The following is a 19,445-nucleotide window of genomic DNA, read 5'->3' as shown; positions in this document are numbered from 1 at the left end:
AGTTGTATACTGCCCAAAATCTAAGAAGATAGCATGTCCAATTTCACGATTTCGAGAAAATCAAAGTTTAGTTTTAGTGCATATCCGCTACTGCTGCTTTGAACTATGCTTCTCCAGGGGACTACGCTTCTCTGAGAGCTTTGACTTATGGAGAAGAGATACTGTAGATACGATTTCATGTCAAAGCTGACATTTGACAAAAACGGATGCACTGTGTTCTTCCATCTTTGGGCAGTATAGGGAAGAGTATGTGAAGAAGTATTTCTATGAAGAAGACAGATGACAGACATTCTCACCTGATCCTTGTGAAAACAGATGGCAGGTGTCGACGCCAAAGAGACAGCAAGCAAGACGGGTCAGACCTGCCAAGTCCATAACAGAGTCTCGGCAGGGATTTTCCAACAGAGCCACTGCCTCTGAAATGGAAATGAGGGAGAAAATTTAATTTTTCTTTTTACTCATCATGTAATTTCAATTTATGATGCCTGGTTTGGCATGAACATGCATTAAAAATAAGTAAATAAAAATAGATGAGAGCATCCATCAAGGTGGTGAGGAAGGGCTTTTACAGAAGATCCAGGTTGGAGTGGAGGAAGTAAAGGAACAGCTCGGTAATCGAAGAGTAGATTAGGTTCCAGGTCCAGATAATATGCAACCGAGAGTATTGATGGAGGTGGTTGAGCAGGTAAGCGAGATGTTAACGGATATTTTCAATGGCTCACAGGAGTCAGGACAGGTACCGGAGGATTGGAGAGTCGCAAATGTAACATCATTATACAAGAAAGGATCCAGAGAAGAATTGGGAAACTACAGACCTGTTAGTTTGACTTCAGTTGTGGGGAAGGTGTTGGAGACATTAATCAAGGATGAGATGAGGAACCATTTAAACAAAAACAAACAAATTAAGGTAGTCAGCATGGGTTTACCAAAGGTAGCTCCTGTTTAACAAATCTTTCCGAGTTCTATGAAGCAATGTCTGGGTGGATGAGGGAAAGGTAGTGGACATAGTATATCTCGACTTTAAGAAGGCATTTGATGAGGTACCACATCGGAGGTTGTAAGCCAAGGTGAGGGCCTGTGGAGTGGCTGGTCAGGTCGCTAATTGGATTGCAAACTGGCTTCGTGGTTGGAAGCAAAGAGTGGCTGTGAGTGGGAGGATGTCTTGCTGGGAGGATGTAAGTGGTGGGGTACCTCAGGGATCAGTATTCGGACCATTACTATTCATTATTTACATCAACGATTCGGATAATGGGGTAAAGAGTAAGCTTTTCAAATTTGCAGATGACACAAAGCTTGGAGGTAAGGTGGATAGCAGAGGGGGTGGTGATCAGATTCAGGAAATTATTGATAGTTGCATAGATTTGGCAAAAGATTGGCAGATGGAATTTAACCTGATCACGTGTAAGTTGTTGGGGATGGGGAAGGGAAAGAACAATGAAAATTGAGATTACAGGATGAAATGGGTAATTTTGGAGCGTGTCACACAGGAGAAGGATCTGGGGATGGTAATAGATATGGGAGGTAAGCAGACAGCACAATGCCAAGCAGCTGTAGGTAAAGAAAATATGGTTTTAGGCTGTATTCGGAGGGGGATCATTTATAAATCAAAAGAGGTGGTGTTAACATTGTACAGGAATTTAGTGAGGGCCACATTTAGAATATTGTGTGCAGTTCTGGTCACCACAGTTCCGGAAGGACATAGATGTCGTAGAGAGGGTTCAGCGTAGGGCTACGAGATTGATTCCAGGCCTAGCTAGATTTAGCTACGAGGAGCGGCTGAAGGAGACAAGGCTTTATTCACGAGAAAGGAGGCGGTTACGAGGAGATATGATCGAGATGTTTAAGATAATGAAAGGTAGAGATAAAATAAGTACAGATGAATTATCCAACAGAGTAGACAGTGATAGGACCAGGGGCCATAGCTTGAGATTAAAGAAGATGAAAGTTAAGACGGTAGTAAGGTAGGGGACTTTTACTCAGAAAGTAGTTAATGCATGGAATGGCCTCCTGGAAAGGTAGTGGCAGCAGAAAAAGTAGATAAGTTTAAATTAAAATTAGAGAGGTACCTGGAAGTTATGGAGATGGAGGGGTATGGGGATGTTGATAGGACTTTTTGGTAGTTTGAGCATTGATGGGTGATTGTGTGCATATGTATGGAGTGCTGTTGGTGGGGATCTTGTCAAGGGGTGTTGTGTGGTTGATGTTGTATGGTTTTAACCAAGCCCATGCCCCCTCCCCTGAGGGGAAGAAAATGGGAAAAAAATTAAAAAGTGATGACAAAAATTACAACACCCCCCCCCTAAAAAATTATTTCATTAATGAAAAACTTTTTTGTCATTTTCTTCCATGGATCTTGTGTGGATGGATTAGTGTGGTGTTCACACAGGCATGATGGGCTGAATGGCCTCCACGTACCTGTGTTGGATTTCCTTGTTTAAAAACAACCGGCACGTGACACAATACTGCATGGCTGATTGTATATTCTACACATTGGAATGCAAAGCACATGCCAGCATTACGCACGCTGCTGCCTTGTGTCAGTGGCAAGATGCAGATTGAGGTAAGTGCAGACTGGACCCAGCAAGGCAGGTTTTGCAGGGCTGGTTTTCTGGACAATGGTCAAGAGAAGGTCACTGTCCTTCACCTGCAGTCCATCACAAGTCTGTTAAACACTTGTTTCTGAAACCTGATCTGATCACCGCTTGCACGTTTATTATGAATGGAGTGTTTTGTGGTCACTACAGCTGTTATAGATCAAGGATTGTGATGATGCAAGGTGATCAACTGAACCAAAGTGAATTTGTAACCTTGTGATGGAATCAGCATCTAAGGGTTCCGAGTCGCAAAACATCTTATTTTTCTAACTCTTCCTCATCAGAATGAAAACACAAGCATTTTGTCACATGCCTTTGCTCTGTCGTGGATGGTTGCACTTTCCGGTGGTGGGTAGCGCTGCAGTCGTGCATTTATCGCATTGGTGATTAAAGCTTCACGTTCTTGTATGACTGAGTGTAGGTATCCATCAATTGGAAGAGCCTCAAAGTAGACTGTTATTTCATCAGTCGGGAGAAGCTCAGCCTAGAAGGGGATGGGGTGGTGGAAGTGAGGTGTGAAAAATCAAAAGGTGGAATAACCCAAAAATAAATTCAAACTTTATTGTTCTACCACACCCAATCACTATCGACATTAATGTGGTAAATGTACAACAGTCTATTGATGAAGTTTACCTTCCTCCTAAAATCTCAGTGAACAGGAGTTGAATAAAGGGAGTAATAAAACCAGTATCATCTGAAGGACCTGAATGCTTCAAAACTTGGGCCTGAACTTTTGCTATTAGTTGTAACTTGGCTTGTATGCATATTACAAAAATTATACTTGCATTACTAAAATGTATCTTACAGGTTTGGACAGAATATCCAATCAGTGGAAATTTTGCTATGCCTTCAGGTGTAGAATATCTCATTGCTGCACCTTGATGCATGGAAAGAGCAGTGGGCGGAAAACCAGAAAGGAGGTGGTAGAAGGCAGAGAGACCACTGACCCATCTGCAATGGCATAGTGATAGACCCATCAGCTCAGCTTCGTTGCAGAAGAATGCAATAATATTGAACGCCTTGGTTTCCACGGTTTTGTAAAAATATATACAATGGCCTGCAAAAGTATTCACCCCCGACCAATAATGTCACATTTAGATGAAATACAAATTATGCAGAAATAATTTTTCAAAATCAACTTTTTTATTCATAACTGAAGAGATCAAACCAAACAAACTAAACACTTATAGTTGAAGGAGATCACATGTTCGAATACCTGCAAAAAACATGTACAAATCAAAATTCACTGGTTGTAAAAGTATTCAGCCCCTGAGGTCATGATTTGGTGGAAGCACCTTTTGCAGCAATGACTGTTACGAGTCTTTTTGGGGAGGTCTCTACCAGCTTTTCACAGTGAGATGGTGAAACCTTTGACAATTTTTCATGTGATAATTACTCTCGTTCTGCCAATTTTGATGGGGATCATCAATGGACTGCAATATTCAAGTCTCACCATAAATGATCAATTGGGGTCAAGTCAGGACTTTGACTAGGCCACTCAAGAACATCGATTTTCTTCTTATTCAGCAGCATGGCTTTAGCTTTATGCTTCGGATCATTGTCTTGCTAAAATGTGAATGTCCTACCCAGTTTCAGATTCATGGCTGACTCGATCAGGTTTTCATCAGGGATTCATTTGTACTTTGCACTATCCATTTTCCCTTCTATCCTGACAAGCTTGCCAGTCCCTGTTGATGAAAAACGGTCCCATAACATGATGCATGATGCTTGACAGTATGGATGGCATTGACTGGGTGATGTGCAGTGTTAGGCTTGTACCAGATGTAACACTTTAAATTTAGACTTCAGTAATGGCTTCTTTCTTGCCACCTGTTCATAGAGGAAGGTTTTGTGATGGGAACAGGATGTTGTTGATTGATAAATAATGACCCTCATCTAAGACATAGGGCCTTGTAGATCCTTCAAAATCATCGTTAGATTTACAGCGACATCCCGAACCAGTTTTCTGCTTGCCCAGCTGCTGAGTTTGGATGGGCGACCTGACCTGGTTTGAGTCTGGGTGGTATGATACGTCTTCCACTTCTTAATGATGGATTTCACCGTACTGAAAGTGGAAATGAGTGACTGAAATCTTCTTATTACCCTCTCCTGAATAGTGCTTCTCCACCACTTTATGCCTGACTTCTTTGGAAAACTCCTTGGTCTTCCTGTTTGCCTTGTTGGTTGACCAAGTGAGTTGAACCTGAGAACTCCTTCGATAAATGGTGGAGCTTAATTTTTAAGTTAAACCACTGATTACATAAGGTGAAACCGATTACATTCATATCTTTTCACCCTTCAAACAATTCATTTGCTCCTGAAGTGATTTAGGGTTGAGGCAAAGAGTTTGAATATGTAAATGAGAATCATCTGATCTCTGTTAATCCAACTTGTTCACATTTTATCTGCACTTTTTAGCTTAATTACTTTTGAGTAATTTGTGAAGACTACCGATTAAGTTCAATTTGAAAGTATAATGAAATAAGCTCTGGTGGCATCAAAATGTAAAACCTTTGGAGGGAAGGGGGGGGGAGGAGAATAGTACAACAGGCCACTGCAAATAACAATGAATAAAAAAACAGAGTCCTCAAAAACTGGAGAGTTCACAGAACACCTTACCCCGTGCAGTTTAGAGAAAAAGGACATGGGAAGGGTCTTTCAAAATCTTGCTTTGCGTTTACGAGCACGATCCATATTTCCTACAAGCTGCCATTTTGTCGGAATGCGTGCAGCAAGTGTAATTAGTCGATATGGCATAAAATGGCGTAATATAGTTGGCCAAATACTAAAAAAAACTGGAGGTTTATGGAAGAGACAACAAGGTGATTTGTGTTCTACAATGTTTAAATATATAATTTCATTGAAATTCAAGTAAAGGTACATTCAAAGTACACTGCCCCCATGCCAAATAAATAACAAATCCTCCAGCGAGACATTTCTGGGGTACCGAAGGCACCCGGTGATGCTGCCGTGCAGCACATGCAGACAGAATTGGGAGGGAGTGGTGCACAATAACTGATTGATTAATTAATTAATTGCACAACAAAATAAATAAATAATCATAAAATTATTGATTTCTTCAGCAATTGGATAATAGCATACCAAAACCACCAACGTTTCACCCAAATCTGTAACTTTTTTTCAAATTAAGTAATCAAAAATTCAATAATTTATCAATTAATTGATTAATCATTAAATCAAAAATACCTTTTATAGCCAAATCACTTGGTCACCGTCGTGTCCAAATATCAGCTTCTTTGCTCAAAAGGCGACAGATATTGGCCATATGAGAAATAAACTAGATGGCACTCAGTGGAGCGCATACCTTCGCCATGCAATGCCTGATCCACGAGAACATATCAGGCCCATAACATTTTTGAAACATTATGCTGTATATCGTTTTTGGTCCCGTCTCTCAATGGTGTAGAACTACTTCGAAAATTAAATAATTATCGTATCCAGATCCGAATTCGGATCTTCACCAAAATCGAATCAATTCTTCCTTGTCACACACCCAACATGTCCAACAAGTTTCGTCCGAATCCGTCCACAACTTTTTGAGATATCATGCTACATATAGTTTTTTGACCAAGCCTGGTGTTGGCTTAGTGGTTAGGGTGGTGGCTTGGGATCCCAGGGTCCTGAGTTCAATCCCCGTTGGCTGCTGAATTAACACCAGGGGGTTGACTCAGCCTGTCATCCATCTGAGGTCGGCGAAGTGAGTACCAGTGTACTGGTCCCGGTGTATGCCCCGGTTAGAATAGGTATACCATATCCCTGTGTGTCGTAAGAGGCGACCAGGGTTGGCGTCAGGAAGGGCATCCGGCCATAAAACATTGCCTCAAGAAAAAGCCAAACCCCTGCACAGCAGGGAAAAATGGCTGTAAAAACGGTCATTTATATATTATTATATAGTTTTTTGACCGATCTCTCAATGGTGAAGAATCAGTTAAAAAACTTATAGTAGTCGGATTTGGATCCAGATCTTCACCAAAATCTAATCAGTTTGTCCTTGTCACACACCCAAACTGTACACAAATTTCATCTGGATCCGTCCACAACTTTTTGAGATATCCTGAACACAGACAAACAAACAGAAAGGGGTGAAAACATAACCTCCTTCACCTTCGGTGGTAGTACTTAATAAATCAATAATCATGAAGAATTTCATCAATGAACTGATTAATCAAAACATTTGCCAAAGCACATCTTCACTTTTGTCCGCAAATTTCAGTTTCCAAGCTCAAAGGATGGCTGAGATATTGCCCGAACAAACAAGCAAACAAACACGAAAGAAGACGTCATGCAGAGCACGATACTTGAAAAATCCATAAAACAAATTTGATCTCAAAAGTAATTGGTAGTTGAATTCAATGATCAAATATGCAAGTCCTCTTCAAATTACAAGTGAATCGGATGAAAATGGATAATTTCAGAAATTCGGCGGATGTTCACCTTTCGGCTTATGTGGACCTCAAAAATACTTCATGATTGAATTCGGTGACCTGATGTGAAAATCCTCTTCAAATTTCAAGTCGATGGGATGAAACTTGACAATTACAGAAATACCACCTTCATTGTTGACCGAGGGGACGATATTGACCTTTTGGTCAAAATGGACCTCAAAAATAATTGGTTAGTTGAATTCAGTGACCTGTAATATAAATCCTCTACAAATTTCAAGTCAATCGGATGAAAAATGAGGATTTTAGAAACACCACCTGAGTTGTTGACCTTTGGCCTATACTGACCTTTTGACCTCAAAAACAATAGGCTTGGTCCTTTTGACAAACTCTACCATGTGGTGAAATTTCATGAAGATCAGTTTAAAATTGTGACCTGCAGGTGATAAACGGACAAACAGACAGAATAACAAAACGACTGACAAATATACTTGAAAAATCTTCAATTTTGCAAGTAACAAGAAAAAGAGCAATCAGAGATTGTAGACACTCGTCAGGACTTGTTTTGTGTGGTGTTTGTGTACTGCTGTGTTATGTAATTAATAAGAGACATCATTAGAACTGCCACTGTATAACTGCAGGCAGTGATGACCATGTACCAAGACGTCCCGCTTTGATGCAACCCCACTTTGATCAGACACCTGACCCTGACCCATGATGTTCTTTATCATTATTCCTTTGAATTCAGAATGGGATTAAAATAAATTCAATTCAGATAAAATGGAAGACCAAATAGGTACAGTCGTGCATTGGAGTAATCAGAAGGAACCCAAACAACCAAAAAGAAAAGGAGACATCAGGAGGAACCTGGATAGGATTTGGGTTTCAGCTGCTACTCCTCTACCCTGAAACCCATCCATGAAGCCAAGTGAGCAATATTAGACAAAAAAGTAAACAGGAACCCAGATCAAAAATGAAATTATTCTGTCTGTCAGAAAATGTGTCCGATCAAGTTGAAATTTAAAACACTAGTGTATGCCCATAGGTGCATGCCCATACGTGCGTGGCCGTACGTGCAAACAAAACAAAACAAAAAACTTTCAAACCGCGTGCCAGAAACAACAACCACACAACACAGGCTGTACCTTCGCTCTCACGTGCCCGTACGTGCGTGGCTGTACATGCAAAAAAAAAAATAAAAAAAACTTTCAAACCGCGTGCCAGAAACAACAACCACACAGGCTGTACCTTCGCTCTCACGTGCCCGTACGTGCGTGGCCGTACATGCAAAAAAAAAAAAAAAAAAAAAACTTTCAAACCGCGTGCCAGAAACAACAACCACACAGGCCGTTCCTTCGCTCTCACGTGCCCGTACGTGCATGGCCGTACATACAAAAAAAACAACAACAAAAAAAAAACTTTCAAACCGCGTGCCAGAAACAACAACCACACAGGCTGTACCTTCGCTCTCGCGTGCCCGTACGTGCGTGCCGTATGTGCAAAAAAAAAACTTTCAAACAACCACACACGCCGTTCCTTCGCTCTCGTAAACGACGACTGGATTGGGGCATTGTGTTTAAGAAAATCGAGAAAGTACAGATATCGAGAAAGAAAGAATACAGTAAGTCGATAAATCAAGAAAAAAAATCGAGAAAGAATACAGTAATCGTCACCAAATAGATTGGGGCATTGTGTTTTAGAAAATCGAGAAAGTACAGAAATCGAGAAAGAAAGAATACAGTAAGTCGATAAATCGAGAAAAAATTGAGAAAGAATACAGTACTCGTCACTATCCGGAAGTCCGGAAGTTAAGTCCTCACTGTCAGGAAGTTCACATATCGCAGTTACGATTATTCGCAATTTAGTTTTAATGGCCAATTATTGAATTAGCACCAACGTATTTTGCCTTTTCGCAATGTCATCGCAAGGAAAAACACAAAGAGAAGAGGGGGAAAAAAAAACTTTTTTCCTGCTTCGGAGCATACCAGCAAACTCTGATGTTACCGAAATTTATGCACCGTCTAATATGAAAACGATCATAACTTGGGACATTGTGTTTATCTATTAATGCGCATAAGTAATCGAGAAATTAGAATACACGAAGTCATCATTATCCGGAAGTCCGTATGTTGTGACCCGTAATGGGGAACGCGGTTGAGGTTCTCTTCCCCCATCGGCCACGCCCAGGCAGCAACGTGTCCTGTCATTGGTTGATAAATAAATGGCCATAACTTGGGAAGCACTTGTCCAATTAATATCAAACCTTGAAAAGGCACATCCTCAGGTCCACAGCAATATACCTGGCAAGTTTCAATTAGATCGGACCAGTGGTTGTCGAGAAACAGCGTCGCACGCACGCACGCACGCACGCACGCACACAGCTGGAATTATAGATAGATGTATTCCCCTCCAGTACGAAATGGCTTGATGAAGATGTGGGTGAAGTTTCCCCTCAATCTCTCAAGCCGTTCTGGAGAAGTAGATGTTTAAAGGTTTATTTTAGAAAAAAAAAGGTAGCTGCCAAACCATATGATCTATGACGTCACAGGTGGATAACTTTTTGTTCCTCATGGATAGGTGATCATTCCTTTAAAGTTTCACCCCAATCTGTTCAAGCATTTGAGGTTTTTTTGAAGGTTTTTTAATGTTTAAAAATGCCTGCCAAACCACATGATTGAAGATGTCATCAATTTTTCTTCCCCCACAACCCCCTTACAATTTAGCCCGACATGACCCTCAAAATTTTTTATCCTGATCGGATAAAGCATTTGATGTATGTAATTATGACGTAATAATGAAGTCACCTGTGACCTCAACAACAACAAAATAAACCAATGTCATTGCCAAAAGGTGACCACGTGTGACTTCTTTAAGGTCACACTGAGGTGAACAGAGCTGCTATCCACCAGGAACGATTCCTTGAGGAATATCTGCCTACGAGAGATTCCAATGAGAATCATTCTCCAGAGTAACCATGAAAAATATGCTTTTGCCTCATAACGTCACCAAATGACGTCATAATGTCTCAAGCTTGACATATCTAGAAAGCACTCATTGAGGTGTTCAATTTGAGGTACTACACGATATGGTTCCTAAAACTTGAAAATTTGACCTTGGGGTCAAATATGTTTGACCTGAGGCGCTAACCATGAAGGTCAAGGCCAATCGCCACCAAAAATTAATCAGCTGAGCGCCAGACCATGAACTATATTCCCATGAAGTTTGAAGACGATCCGATCAAAATTACTCAAAAAATAAGGGTTTCGTCGACTCCCCTGATTTGCGACAAAGTGACCTTGACCTTTGACCTTGACCTTCAAAATTTTATGCGCTGAAAGGGACCTCCTATAGGCCTCTGATATGCGAAGTTACAAAAATTTCAAATGATAACTGTGCTCTGCAGAGTGATTTATACGTGATTACAGACGAAAAAAAAAACCCAAAAAACAAACAAACAAACAAAAAAAACATATGAAGGTCAAGGCCAATCGCCACCAAAAATTAATCAGCTGAGCGCCAGACCATGAACTATATTCCCATGAAGTTTGAAGACAATCCGATCAAAATTACTCAAAAAATAAGGGTTTCGTCGACTCCCCTGATTTGCGCCAAAGTGACCTTGACCTTTAACCTTCAAAATTTTGTGCACTGAAAGGGACCTCTCTAGGCCTCTGATATGCGAAGTTACAAAAATTTCCGATGATAACTGTGCTCTGCAGAATTTTTTTATACGTGATTACAGACAAACAAAAAAAAAAAAAACATACAAGCTGACTAACATATTGTTGTGGTTACCAGATTCGCAAACCACCATTCAGGTCCCTTAGGTGAGGTATCTCGGTAAGTGCATGTGTAGTTAGGCCCAAACCCGTTGTCTAGTGGGAATACATGTCATTTATACGTGCTGCGACTCTTCAGGATAGCCGTTTTTCTTTTACTATCTTTATTTTGGACCAACCGCCATGATCACAACCACAACATCAACCACCGCTTCACCACAACCGTAGCATCGCCACCGTTCTTGCCCCGCTGTGGGTACCGGTGTTGGACTCATGCAGAACGCGCGTCGAACAGCGTGTACAAAATCACGGATTTTGTGCTTCAAAAACGGATCAAAAACGACACACGCCCACTTTTTGCCGTCCAATCGGTGAGCGAGGGGCGAATTGGCCCCGCCCCCAGGGCGATCGATATATGCAAATTTGTGGATCAAAAAGCCTTCACGCCCACTTTTTCTCGGGCCAATGGGGAGCGAGGTGAAAGGTCAAAGGGAGGGGGTCAAAGGCGAAGTTACGGGGGGATAAAAGGACGGTGTTCGTCAGTCAGAAGAGAGTCGCAAACGAGAACGAGTCGCAAAAGGAGAACGAGAACGAGAACGAGAACGAGAACGAAAACGAGAACGAGAACGAGAACGAGAACGAGAACGAGAAGGAGTCGGAACGGAGGGGACGAGTGTGGAAGTCTGGAGCCCGAAGCCTGCAGTGGCTGGAGAAGCTGAAGAGAGTCGGACGAGGGGGTGCTCGCGTCGGTGCCAGGAGCTGCACGCCCGAGGGAGGCCGGCAGCGCGACCTGGCCGAGGTGGAGACGCACACCAGGGATAATAAAGATCCTCTATACCCCGAGCATCAGCAACCCCCTCCTGTTTCCCCCCGCGCTGAGATAGTGCGACCAAGGGGGCCCCTTTTCCCACCCCCGACCAGACACCGTCCACGAGGCCCGCGGGTTGCGGGGCCATCGCCGCTCCGCGTCTCATCACCAGACGGGTAGGCCCGACCAGGTCTCGGCCCCAGGCCTACCTCATTCTTGAGGGTATTTCTTTTCCTTGGTTTTGGGTATGTGTTGTCGGCGCCGTCTGTGAAGTAGAATTGTATAAGTGTTGCCGTGTGCTCGGTAGTCGGAATTAGCTCTGCACTGTGTTTTCACTTTTATGTTTGCTTTTTGTGTAAATGGAATTGTGTTTTCTTTTTGTGTGCATTTGGTGGAATTGTATTTGTGTGCTTTCCGTTCGTCGCGAATAAATGTGCTTTATTGTTGAACTGTTTCCCGCTTCGCTTCGTCTTTTCCTCCATTGAACCCCCATCTTGCTTCACGTAAAGGGTTGGTAGTGGGCTGAATACGCCCGATAATTAATCGAACCGTCGAGGTCGACGATAACACCGCTCGGTTATTCTGATAGTACGGAACGGGTCGCTTAAGTGGCCCGTGTCCGAAGTCGACCTGCGGCGAGGTGCGATCGCCCGGTCTACCCTCCGCGTGGGTACTTAGGTAGTTCGAATTTGGCGAGCAACCCTATCCCACGCGGGGGCTGATTGGCTCGATCGCGGTGAGACCGAAAGGTCCACCCGTGACTGGTTCCCGGCGTTAGTCCGAGAGGGTCACGACTGGATTGTCCGTCCGGTGGGCGACGTGCCGCGATTCGAGTTACGTGGCCGTCGCACGCCGGCGGGCGCGAAAACCGCAACACTGGTGTCAGGAGTGGGATACAAATTCATCGCCCTCCTCGCGGCACTGGTATCGGAGAACAGGAAAACGGGCTGTCCTGTCTCCGGCTAAATTCACGGGAATCGGTCCAGGGGTGAGAGAAGCGACCCCCGATTCCCTCCAAATTACGAGCGAGCAAATTAACCCTTCACGAGAAGCAAGATGGCGTCTCAAGGCGAGCGGGAGCCGGGGGTATTAGAAATGGATGTAGAATGTGTAGGATCCATGGTCCAGGATGGAATCCCCGAGCAGGAAATGTTGATTGTGCAGGAACACGGACTCGCCCAACTGAACCCAGGGCCCGAGGTGGGTGCGGCAGCGGCCGCGGTGTATGACACCTCCCCCCCTCTCCACCAAGACCCTTCCCCAACCCCTGCCGAAACGGCTCACTTGAGTGCATCCGACATGGCCCAGCTATTCACCATGCTGGCACAAATGAATGCGGCAATGACAAATGAAATAAAACAAAATAAAAGCATGAACGAAAAGATCGATGCGAGTACACAGCAAATGAAGGAAAGAACGAAAAAGCTGCGGGGTGAGACGCAGAACATGGGCCGATGCCGGCAGGCAGGCATGAAGGCCGTGACAAAGGAAATAATAATAGTTGAGACAAGGGAGGTAAAGGGTGAAGAGGTGACAGAGTTGGCAGAGACACGGGAGATAGAAAAAATAGAGGAAAGACTACACGAGGAAGACGGGGTAAGTGACGCGCACACACACACGGAGGTAGTGGAGGACAATGGGGGTGAGCTGGCGGACTGGGTAGAGACCCAGTGCGAGCACCTGGATGGCCTCCTCCAGGAACGAGGGGAGGGAGTATGCCCCCTTGAGGCGAGTCACGACCAGGTGAGTTCGGTCGTGTTTTGCGAGGTTGAGGGGACGGGTGCTGTGGACGGGTGCACGGAGAGCTTGGGGGGTATAGAGGCCCCGGAGACCCTTGTGGGGACACGAATCCCCAGTATGGTTGTCCCTGTGTGTGTGGTGCAAGGTGTGAGTGCGTCCCCGTGTGTGGAAGCGACCCCGTGTGTGAGTGGTGTGGTGGCGATGGTGCCAGAGTACGTGCTTCCCAGCACGCCGTGTGTGGATGAGGCACCGCGGTTAAGTGCCCCCGCGTGTATGAGTGAGGCACGGTGTGTGGATGAGGCACCGCGGTTGAGTGCCCCCGCGTGTATGAGTGAGGGACGTTGTGTGGAAGAGACCGCGTGTGTGAGTGTCGCCGTGTGTATGAGTGAGGTACCGCGGGTGAGTGCCCCCGCGTGTATGAGTGAGGCACGGTGTGTGGATGAGGCACAGCGGTTGAGTGCCCTCGCGTGTGTGGGTGAGGCACCGCGGGTGAGTGCCCCCGCGCGAGTGAATGGAGCACCACGTGTGAGTAGTATGGTTTGTGTGAGTAGTGAGGCACGCGTGAGTGAACGACCGTGTGCAAGGTCGCTGTGTGCCAGGGAGACCGTGTGTGTGAGAGAGCGGTATGTGAGGGAGATGTCGGTTGGCATGCGGGAGCACGCAGCCGCGTCTCCCGGTGTGAATGTGATGGAGTGGACTGTGTGCGTCGTAACACGCAGGTGTGCGTGGGTTGAATGGAGACGACGACGGCGACAGAGGAGAGAAAGCCGGGTAGCGGCTGTAGCTGTTTCGTGGACCGTGCCGGGTTCACCCAGCAGCGAGCACGCGGTTCGTGCTGTGCAACGCACGAGACCACCACGTGCTCGCTTGCGAGAGTGAAGTCCCGGTCCGGAAACGCACGCGGTGGATTTGCCGATCCCGCGGACGGACAAAGTTTAGGCAGGTAAATGGATTTGGACCGGACGGGTTCTCCACGCGATCGTGTGTGTTCAGCTCCAACGGGCAAAGCACATGTGTTCGCGTGGGAAACCCCTCGAGACGTGGGGCTTGTGTTTTTTTTTTGCGCACGGTGACGTCATGGCTGCACGTGTGGTTGGAATCCGGCAGGAGGGGTATCTCTGCCGGATGGCACCGTCCAAGGAGGGACGAGGAACACGTGCAGCTGCATGACGTCACGGACAGGTGCAAAGTGCGCGAGCTCTGAGTTGCCGTGCAGGTGCTGCGCATGGAAAAAAAAAAAAAAAAAAAAAGCAAGCTTCACTTTCGGGTGTACAGGATTCCTGGGCAAGGGGTGAAAGACCCCCTTACCTGGGCACAGGATGGAAACTAGTTAGGGGGAAGGGTTAGCTTAGTTAGACCGACTTCATGGGGCAGGGGTAAGTCCTCATGGAGTCCGTGGAATGGATTAGTTAGAGGGATTGTAGCCAGATTTAGGTTGGGAAATAAAATGGGATTATTTTGGAGACAGAGACAGATTGTGGATGTGTAGCGGGGACGTAGTTTAGCTACGTAGTGTTAAAAGGAACGTGCTACTAGTTTAAGGGACGACGTGGGAGCACGAGTTAGTTAGGGGAGGTAGTTAGGAGGATGGCAGAGTTCAGCGGTGTGTGTGTTGAAGAGTTGGTGAGTTGTGAGGTGAGTACTTGGTGAGTGAGTGAGGCCAGCGGGTCTGTGTGTGTGGAGTGAATGGGGAATGCATGGTGCGATAAGTGATTGGGGGGAGGAGTGACTCCCGCCCAAGGGACCCCGGGGTCAGTGTAGAGTGAGTTAGCTGGGTTAGTCAAATTGAAAAATGGAGGTCGTTTTGTTGTTGGTGGGAAAGTAGGCTCGAGACCCATTTGGAGGGGTGCAGGAGCCCTGTTGACGGGCTTGGGAGCGTGGCTGCGAAAGGTGAGTATCGCTGAGTGGATACCCCGGGCACCAGGCTAGTCGGCCGTGGTAGGCCAAGGGCCCGTGGGGGGCCGGGATAGCGTAGTGGGCACGGGTGCGCCTGCTTGGTGCGGGGGCCCGGGGCGCCATTAGCCGCGTGGGCAGTGTTGTGGGCACGGGTGACCCTCGGAAAGGGGCCCGGGAGGCCGGCCTGCCACGTGTGCGTTTCAGGGGAGGTGCCATGAGGGGCACTCCCCGGTGTTAGGGAGCCGGAAGGCTCGGAGGCAGTGTAGTGCCCGGGGGTGCCATAGCGGGAGATTCGGCAGAGGGTCGTGCCTGCCAAAGGGAGCCACGTGTCCTAGCCAGGAGACCGTGTGAGGGCACGGAGAGAAAATTGGGGGGCGAGGCCCGAAATTGTGAGGACACCAACACAGGCGACGGGAATCTGGGTTGTTAGAACCAATAGTTTAAGCGAGAGGCGCTTGTTGAAAGCCCCGGGGTAGTTTAACAGTTAAATTGTTAGGGTAGATTAGGAGATGTACCCCTCCGCACCATCCATCCCCTCGCTGTCGTTGTGGGCCGCTGGACCCACTTTGGGTTAGATCGCCGAACTCTGGGGAGGCCATTCTGAGGCTTCGTTGGGCCTCGACACAGGATGTTAGCTCTCCCTTATTCCCCTCCGGGAAGGGAACGTAGGGGTTGGGAGTAGGCTAGGTGACAGGATAGGTTAGCCGAACAAAGACGATAAAGGGGGTTAGGGGACGATTTATAGAGGGGAAGTAAAAATAAAAACAACAAAAAAATAAGTTGGGGCTAAATTGGGGTTTGACAAATTAAGGGAGTGGGTATGTACAGTGACAGGCAAAGGCGATAGGTTGGGAGGGAGACAGGTAGGTAGGTCCGAGCCCGCCTTCCAAGTGGCCAGCACCACCGCACTCCCTCCACCAACCTCCACTGAACAGCAAAAGCTGGCCAGCTTCATCTGCTGGCTGTGTGCTGCAAGGCCTGTGCCGGCCGGATCATCTGCAGCTGTGGTACTTCAAGGCCTGTGCCGGCCAGTTCATCTGCGGGCTGTGTTTGCCTGTAGCGGCCTTCTTCTGCGGGCTGTGTTTGCCTGCTCACCTTTGCCATGCCATGCCCACTGCCCACGTTCACCAGCCCCGTTAAATTTTTGCTTTGCCCCCCCCTGTTCATTTCCATGTGCGCCAGGATCAAGGCAACAGTTTGCAAGCTGCGAGAACTGCCCTGTTGGCAGCTGCAACACGGGCCTGCAGTGGCGGCCCGTGCACCGTGTTTGTGTTCATCCATCCATTCGTTGTGCTCATTGCGTGTGCCACTTGAGCTGGCACGGAGACTGCGTTTGTGCAGCCCAAGCACCGTTGTGGTTCGCTGAGTTCAGTTCAAAAGGGAAGGCCTTGGACTGCGTGTGAGCAGCCAGCCACGTTCCCTGTCACCTGCATTGTTTGAGCCAGAGACTGCATGTGGGCAGCCTGGCTTCCTGCTAACTGTTTTCTTTTGCAGAGTTCAATGATCCTGGGCCATGGTTTAGTGTAAAATTTGTAAGTTAAGGTTAAGATGTACTGTACATATGAGTGCGCCCCCGGCATGTATGTCTTAGCGCCGGCAATTTTATTTAAGTCGTCCGTGTGAGTGAGTTTGTTTAGGTAGTTACGCAGCCCTCAGGTTATTTATTTTGGGGACACGAATACCATGAATGTCGCACTCAGGGATCCGTAGGTAAAGTGTACTAGGGGAAAACTACACATGATGGCACACGAAAATTTGACGACTCGGGACGAGTCTGTAAAAAGGGAAGGGGGTAGTGTTGTGGTTACCAGATTCGCAAACCACCATTCAGGTCCCTTAGGTGAGGTATCTCGGTAAGTGCATGTGTAGTTAGGCCCAAACCCGTTGTCTAGTGGGAATACATGTCATTTATACGTGCTGCGACTCTTCAGGATAGCCGTTTTTCTTTTACTATCTTTATTTTGGACCAACCGCCATGATCACAACCACAACATCAACCACCGCTTCACCACAACCGTAGCATCGCCACCGTTCTTGCCCCGCTGTGGGTACCGGTGTTGGACTCATGCAGAACGCGCGTCGAACAGCGTGTACAAAATCACGGATTTTGTGCTTCAAAAACGGATCAAAAACGACACACGCCCACTTTTTGCCGTCCAATCGGTGAGCGAGGGGCGAATTGGCCCCGCCCCCAGGGCGATCGATATATGCAAATTTGTGGATCAAAAAGCCTTCACGCCCACTTTTTCTCGGGCCAATGGGGAGCGAGGTGAAAGGTCAAAGGGAGGGGGTCAAAGGCGAAGTTACGGGGGGATAAAAGGACGGTGTTCGTCAGTCAGAAGAGAGTCGCAAACGAGAACGAGTCGCAAAAGGAGAACGAGAACGAGAACGAGAACGAGAACGAAAACGAGAACGAGAACGAGAACGAGAACGAGAACGAGAACGAGAACGAGAACGAGAAGGAGTCGGAACGGAGGGGACGAGTGTGGAAGTCTGGAGCCCGAAGCCTGCAGTGGCTGGAGAAGCTGAAGAGAGTCGGACGAGGGGGTGCTCGCGTCGGTGCCAGGAGCTGCACGCCCGAGGGAGGCCGGCAGCGCGACCTGGCCGAGGTGGAGACGCACACCAGGGATAATAAAGATCCTCTATACCCCGAGCATCAGCAACCCCCTCCTGTTTCCCCCCGCGCTGAGATAGTGCGACCAAGGGGGCCCCTTTTCCCACCCCCGACCAGACACCGTCCACGAGGCCCGCGGGTTGCGGGGCCATCGCCGCTCCGCGTCTCATCACCAGACGGGTAGGCCCGACCAGGTCTCGGCCCCAGGCCTACCTCATTCTTGAGGGTATTTCTTTTCCTTGGTTTTGGGTATGTGTTGTCGGCGCCGTCTGTGAAGTAGAATTGTATAAGTGTTGCCGTGTGCTCGGTAGTCGGAATTAGCTCTGCACTGTGTTTTCACTTTTATGTTTGCTTTTTGTGTAAATGGAATTGTGTTTTCTTTTTTGTGTGCATTTGGTGGAATTGTATTTGTGTGCTTTCCGTTCGTCGCGAATAAATGTGCTTTATTGTTGAACTGTTTCCCGCTTCGCTTCGTCTTTTCCTCCATTGAACCCCCATCTTGCTTCACGTAAAGGGTTGGTAGTGGGCTGAATACGCCCGATAATTAATCGAACCGTCGAGGTCGACGATAACACCGCTCGGTTATTCTGATAGTACGGAACGGGTCGCTTAAGTGGCCCGTGTCCGAAGTCGACCTGCGGCGAGGTGCGATCGCCCGGTCTACCCTCCGCGTGGGTACTTAGGTAGTTCGAATTTGGCGAGCAACCCTATCCCACGCGGGGGCTGATTGGCTCGATCGCGGTGAGACCGAAAGGTCCACCCGTGACTGGTTCCCGGCGTTAGTCCGAGAGGGTCACGACTGGATTGTCCGTCCGGTGGGCGACGTGCCGCGATTCGAGTTACGTGGCCGTCGCACGCCGGCGGGCGCGAAAACCGCAACAATATCTTGCAAAACTTCGTTTTGGCAAGATAAAAAATCTCGTTTCTCATGGAGACGACTTGACATGTGCCAAGCTTCAATTTTTTTCCATGGAGTGGTTTTGTAGATGGAGGTCCATAGTTTTTATTTCCAACATGGCTGCCACACCACATGACCGATGACGTCATAATTGTCATGAAAACATTCTACATGAGTAGTCATGCTAATGGTGAAAATTTTGTCAATCGGATAAGTGGTTGCAGAGAAAAAAAAAAAGAGAAAATTAGCACGGACGTATGTACGTACGTACGGACGGACAACCTGAAAACATGATGCCTCCAGCAAGTTCGTCAGCAGAGGCATAAAAATTACATTACTCCGCTCTGCGCATGTGCAATCGGGACGAGATTCCATACAATCTGCAAATTCAGAGCCAAAGTACTGCTCAACTTTTTCAGGTTCGTATTCCAATTCATGTTCTGGGGTGTTCAAAATATAACATTCAAATTGAAGTAATTATTTCCTTGATCATGCACTGACATCTGGAGACAGACACAGACAGACAGAAAAGTGAACCGAATGCTTCGCAAACACAGCGTAATTAACACGATACATTACTTTATTAAACAAAAGCCAAGATCATATTTGGAAGCACCCATTAAACAAATCACCAGCCAGCACAAACAAAAGAAGTGTAAAGCGGTTTGTATGTTTCTTTCTGACACAATCCAAAATGTATGGAATTATCACCC

The 19,445-nt window shown here is 46.8% G+C and overlaps 1 protein-coding gene across 6 annotated transcripts in view; it reads right to left on the bottom strand.

Annotated features, from left to right (window-relative positions):
• The window catches only part of IARS1 (isoleucyl-tRNA synthetase 1), a 260,077-nt gene that overhangs the window by 22,743 nt on the left and 217,889 nt on the right, over positions 1–19,445 (bottom strand). For 5 of the 6 annotated variants that reach the window (XM_085899498.1, XM_085899496.1, XM_085899495.1 and 2 more), the window contains 3 exons: positions 2,908–3,078; positions 2,524–2,644; positions 297–416 (listed from right to left, as the gene is read on the bottom strand). In XM_085899498.1, the coding sequence (XP_085755624.1) occupies positions 297–416; positions 2,524–2,644; positions 2,908–3,078 (412 nt within the window). Of the gene's footprint in view, positions 1–296; positions 417–2,523; positions 2,645–2,907; positions 3,079–3,471; positions 3,546–19,445 lie in introns of those variants that run through there. The other variant, XM_085899500.1, reaches the window with a different exon arrangement.

This window comes from Eptatretus burgeri, chromosome 10 (assembly GCF_056783735.1).
Source record: "Eptatretus burgeri isolate ZD-2024b chromosome 10, Ebu_testis_v1, whole genome shotgun sequence".
Lineage (NCBI taxonomy): Eukaryota > Metazoa > Chordata > Myxini > Myxiniformes > Myxinidae > Eptatretus > Eptatretus burgeri.
This window is presented reverse-complemented; position numbering and strand designations above follow the sequence as displayed.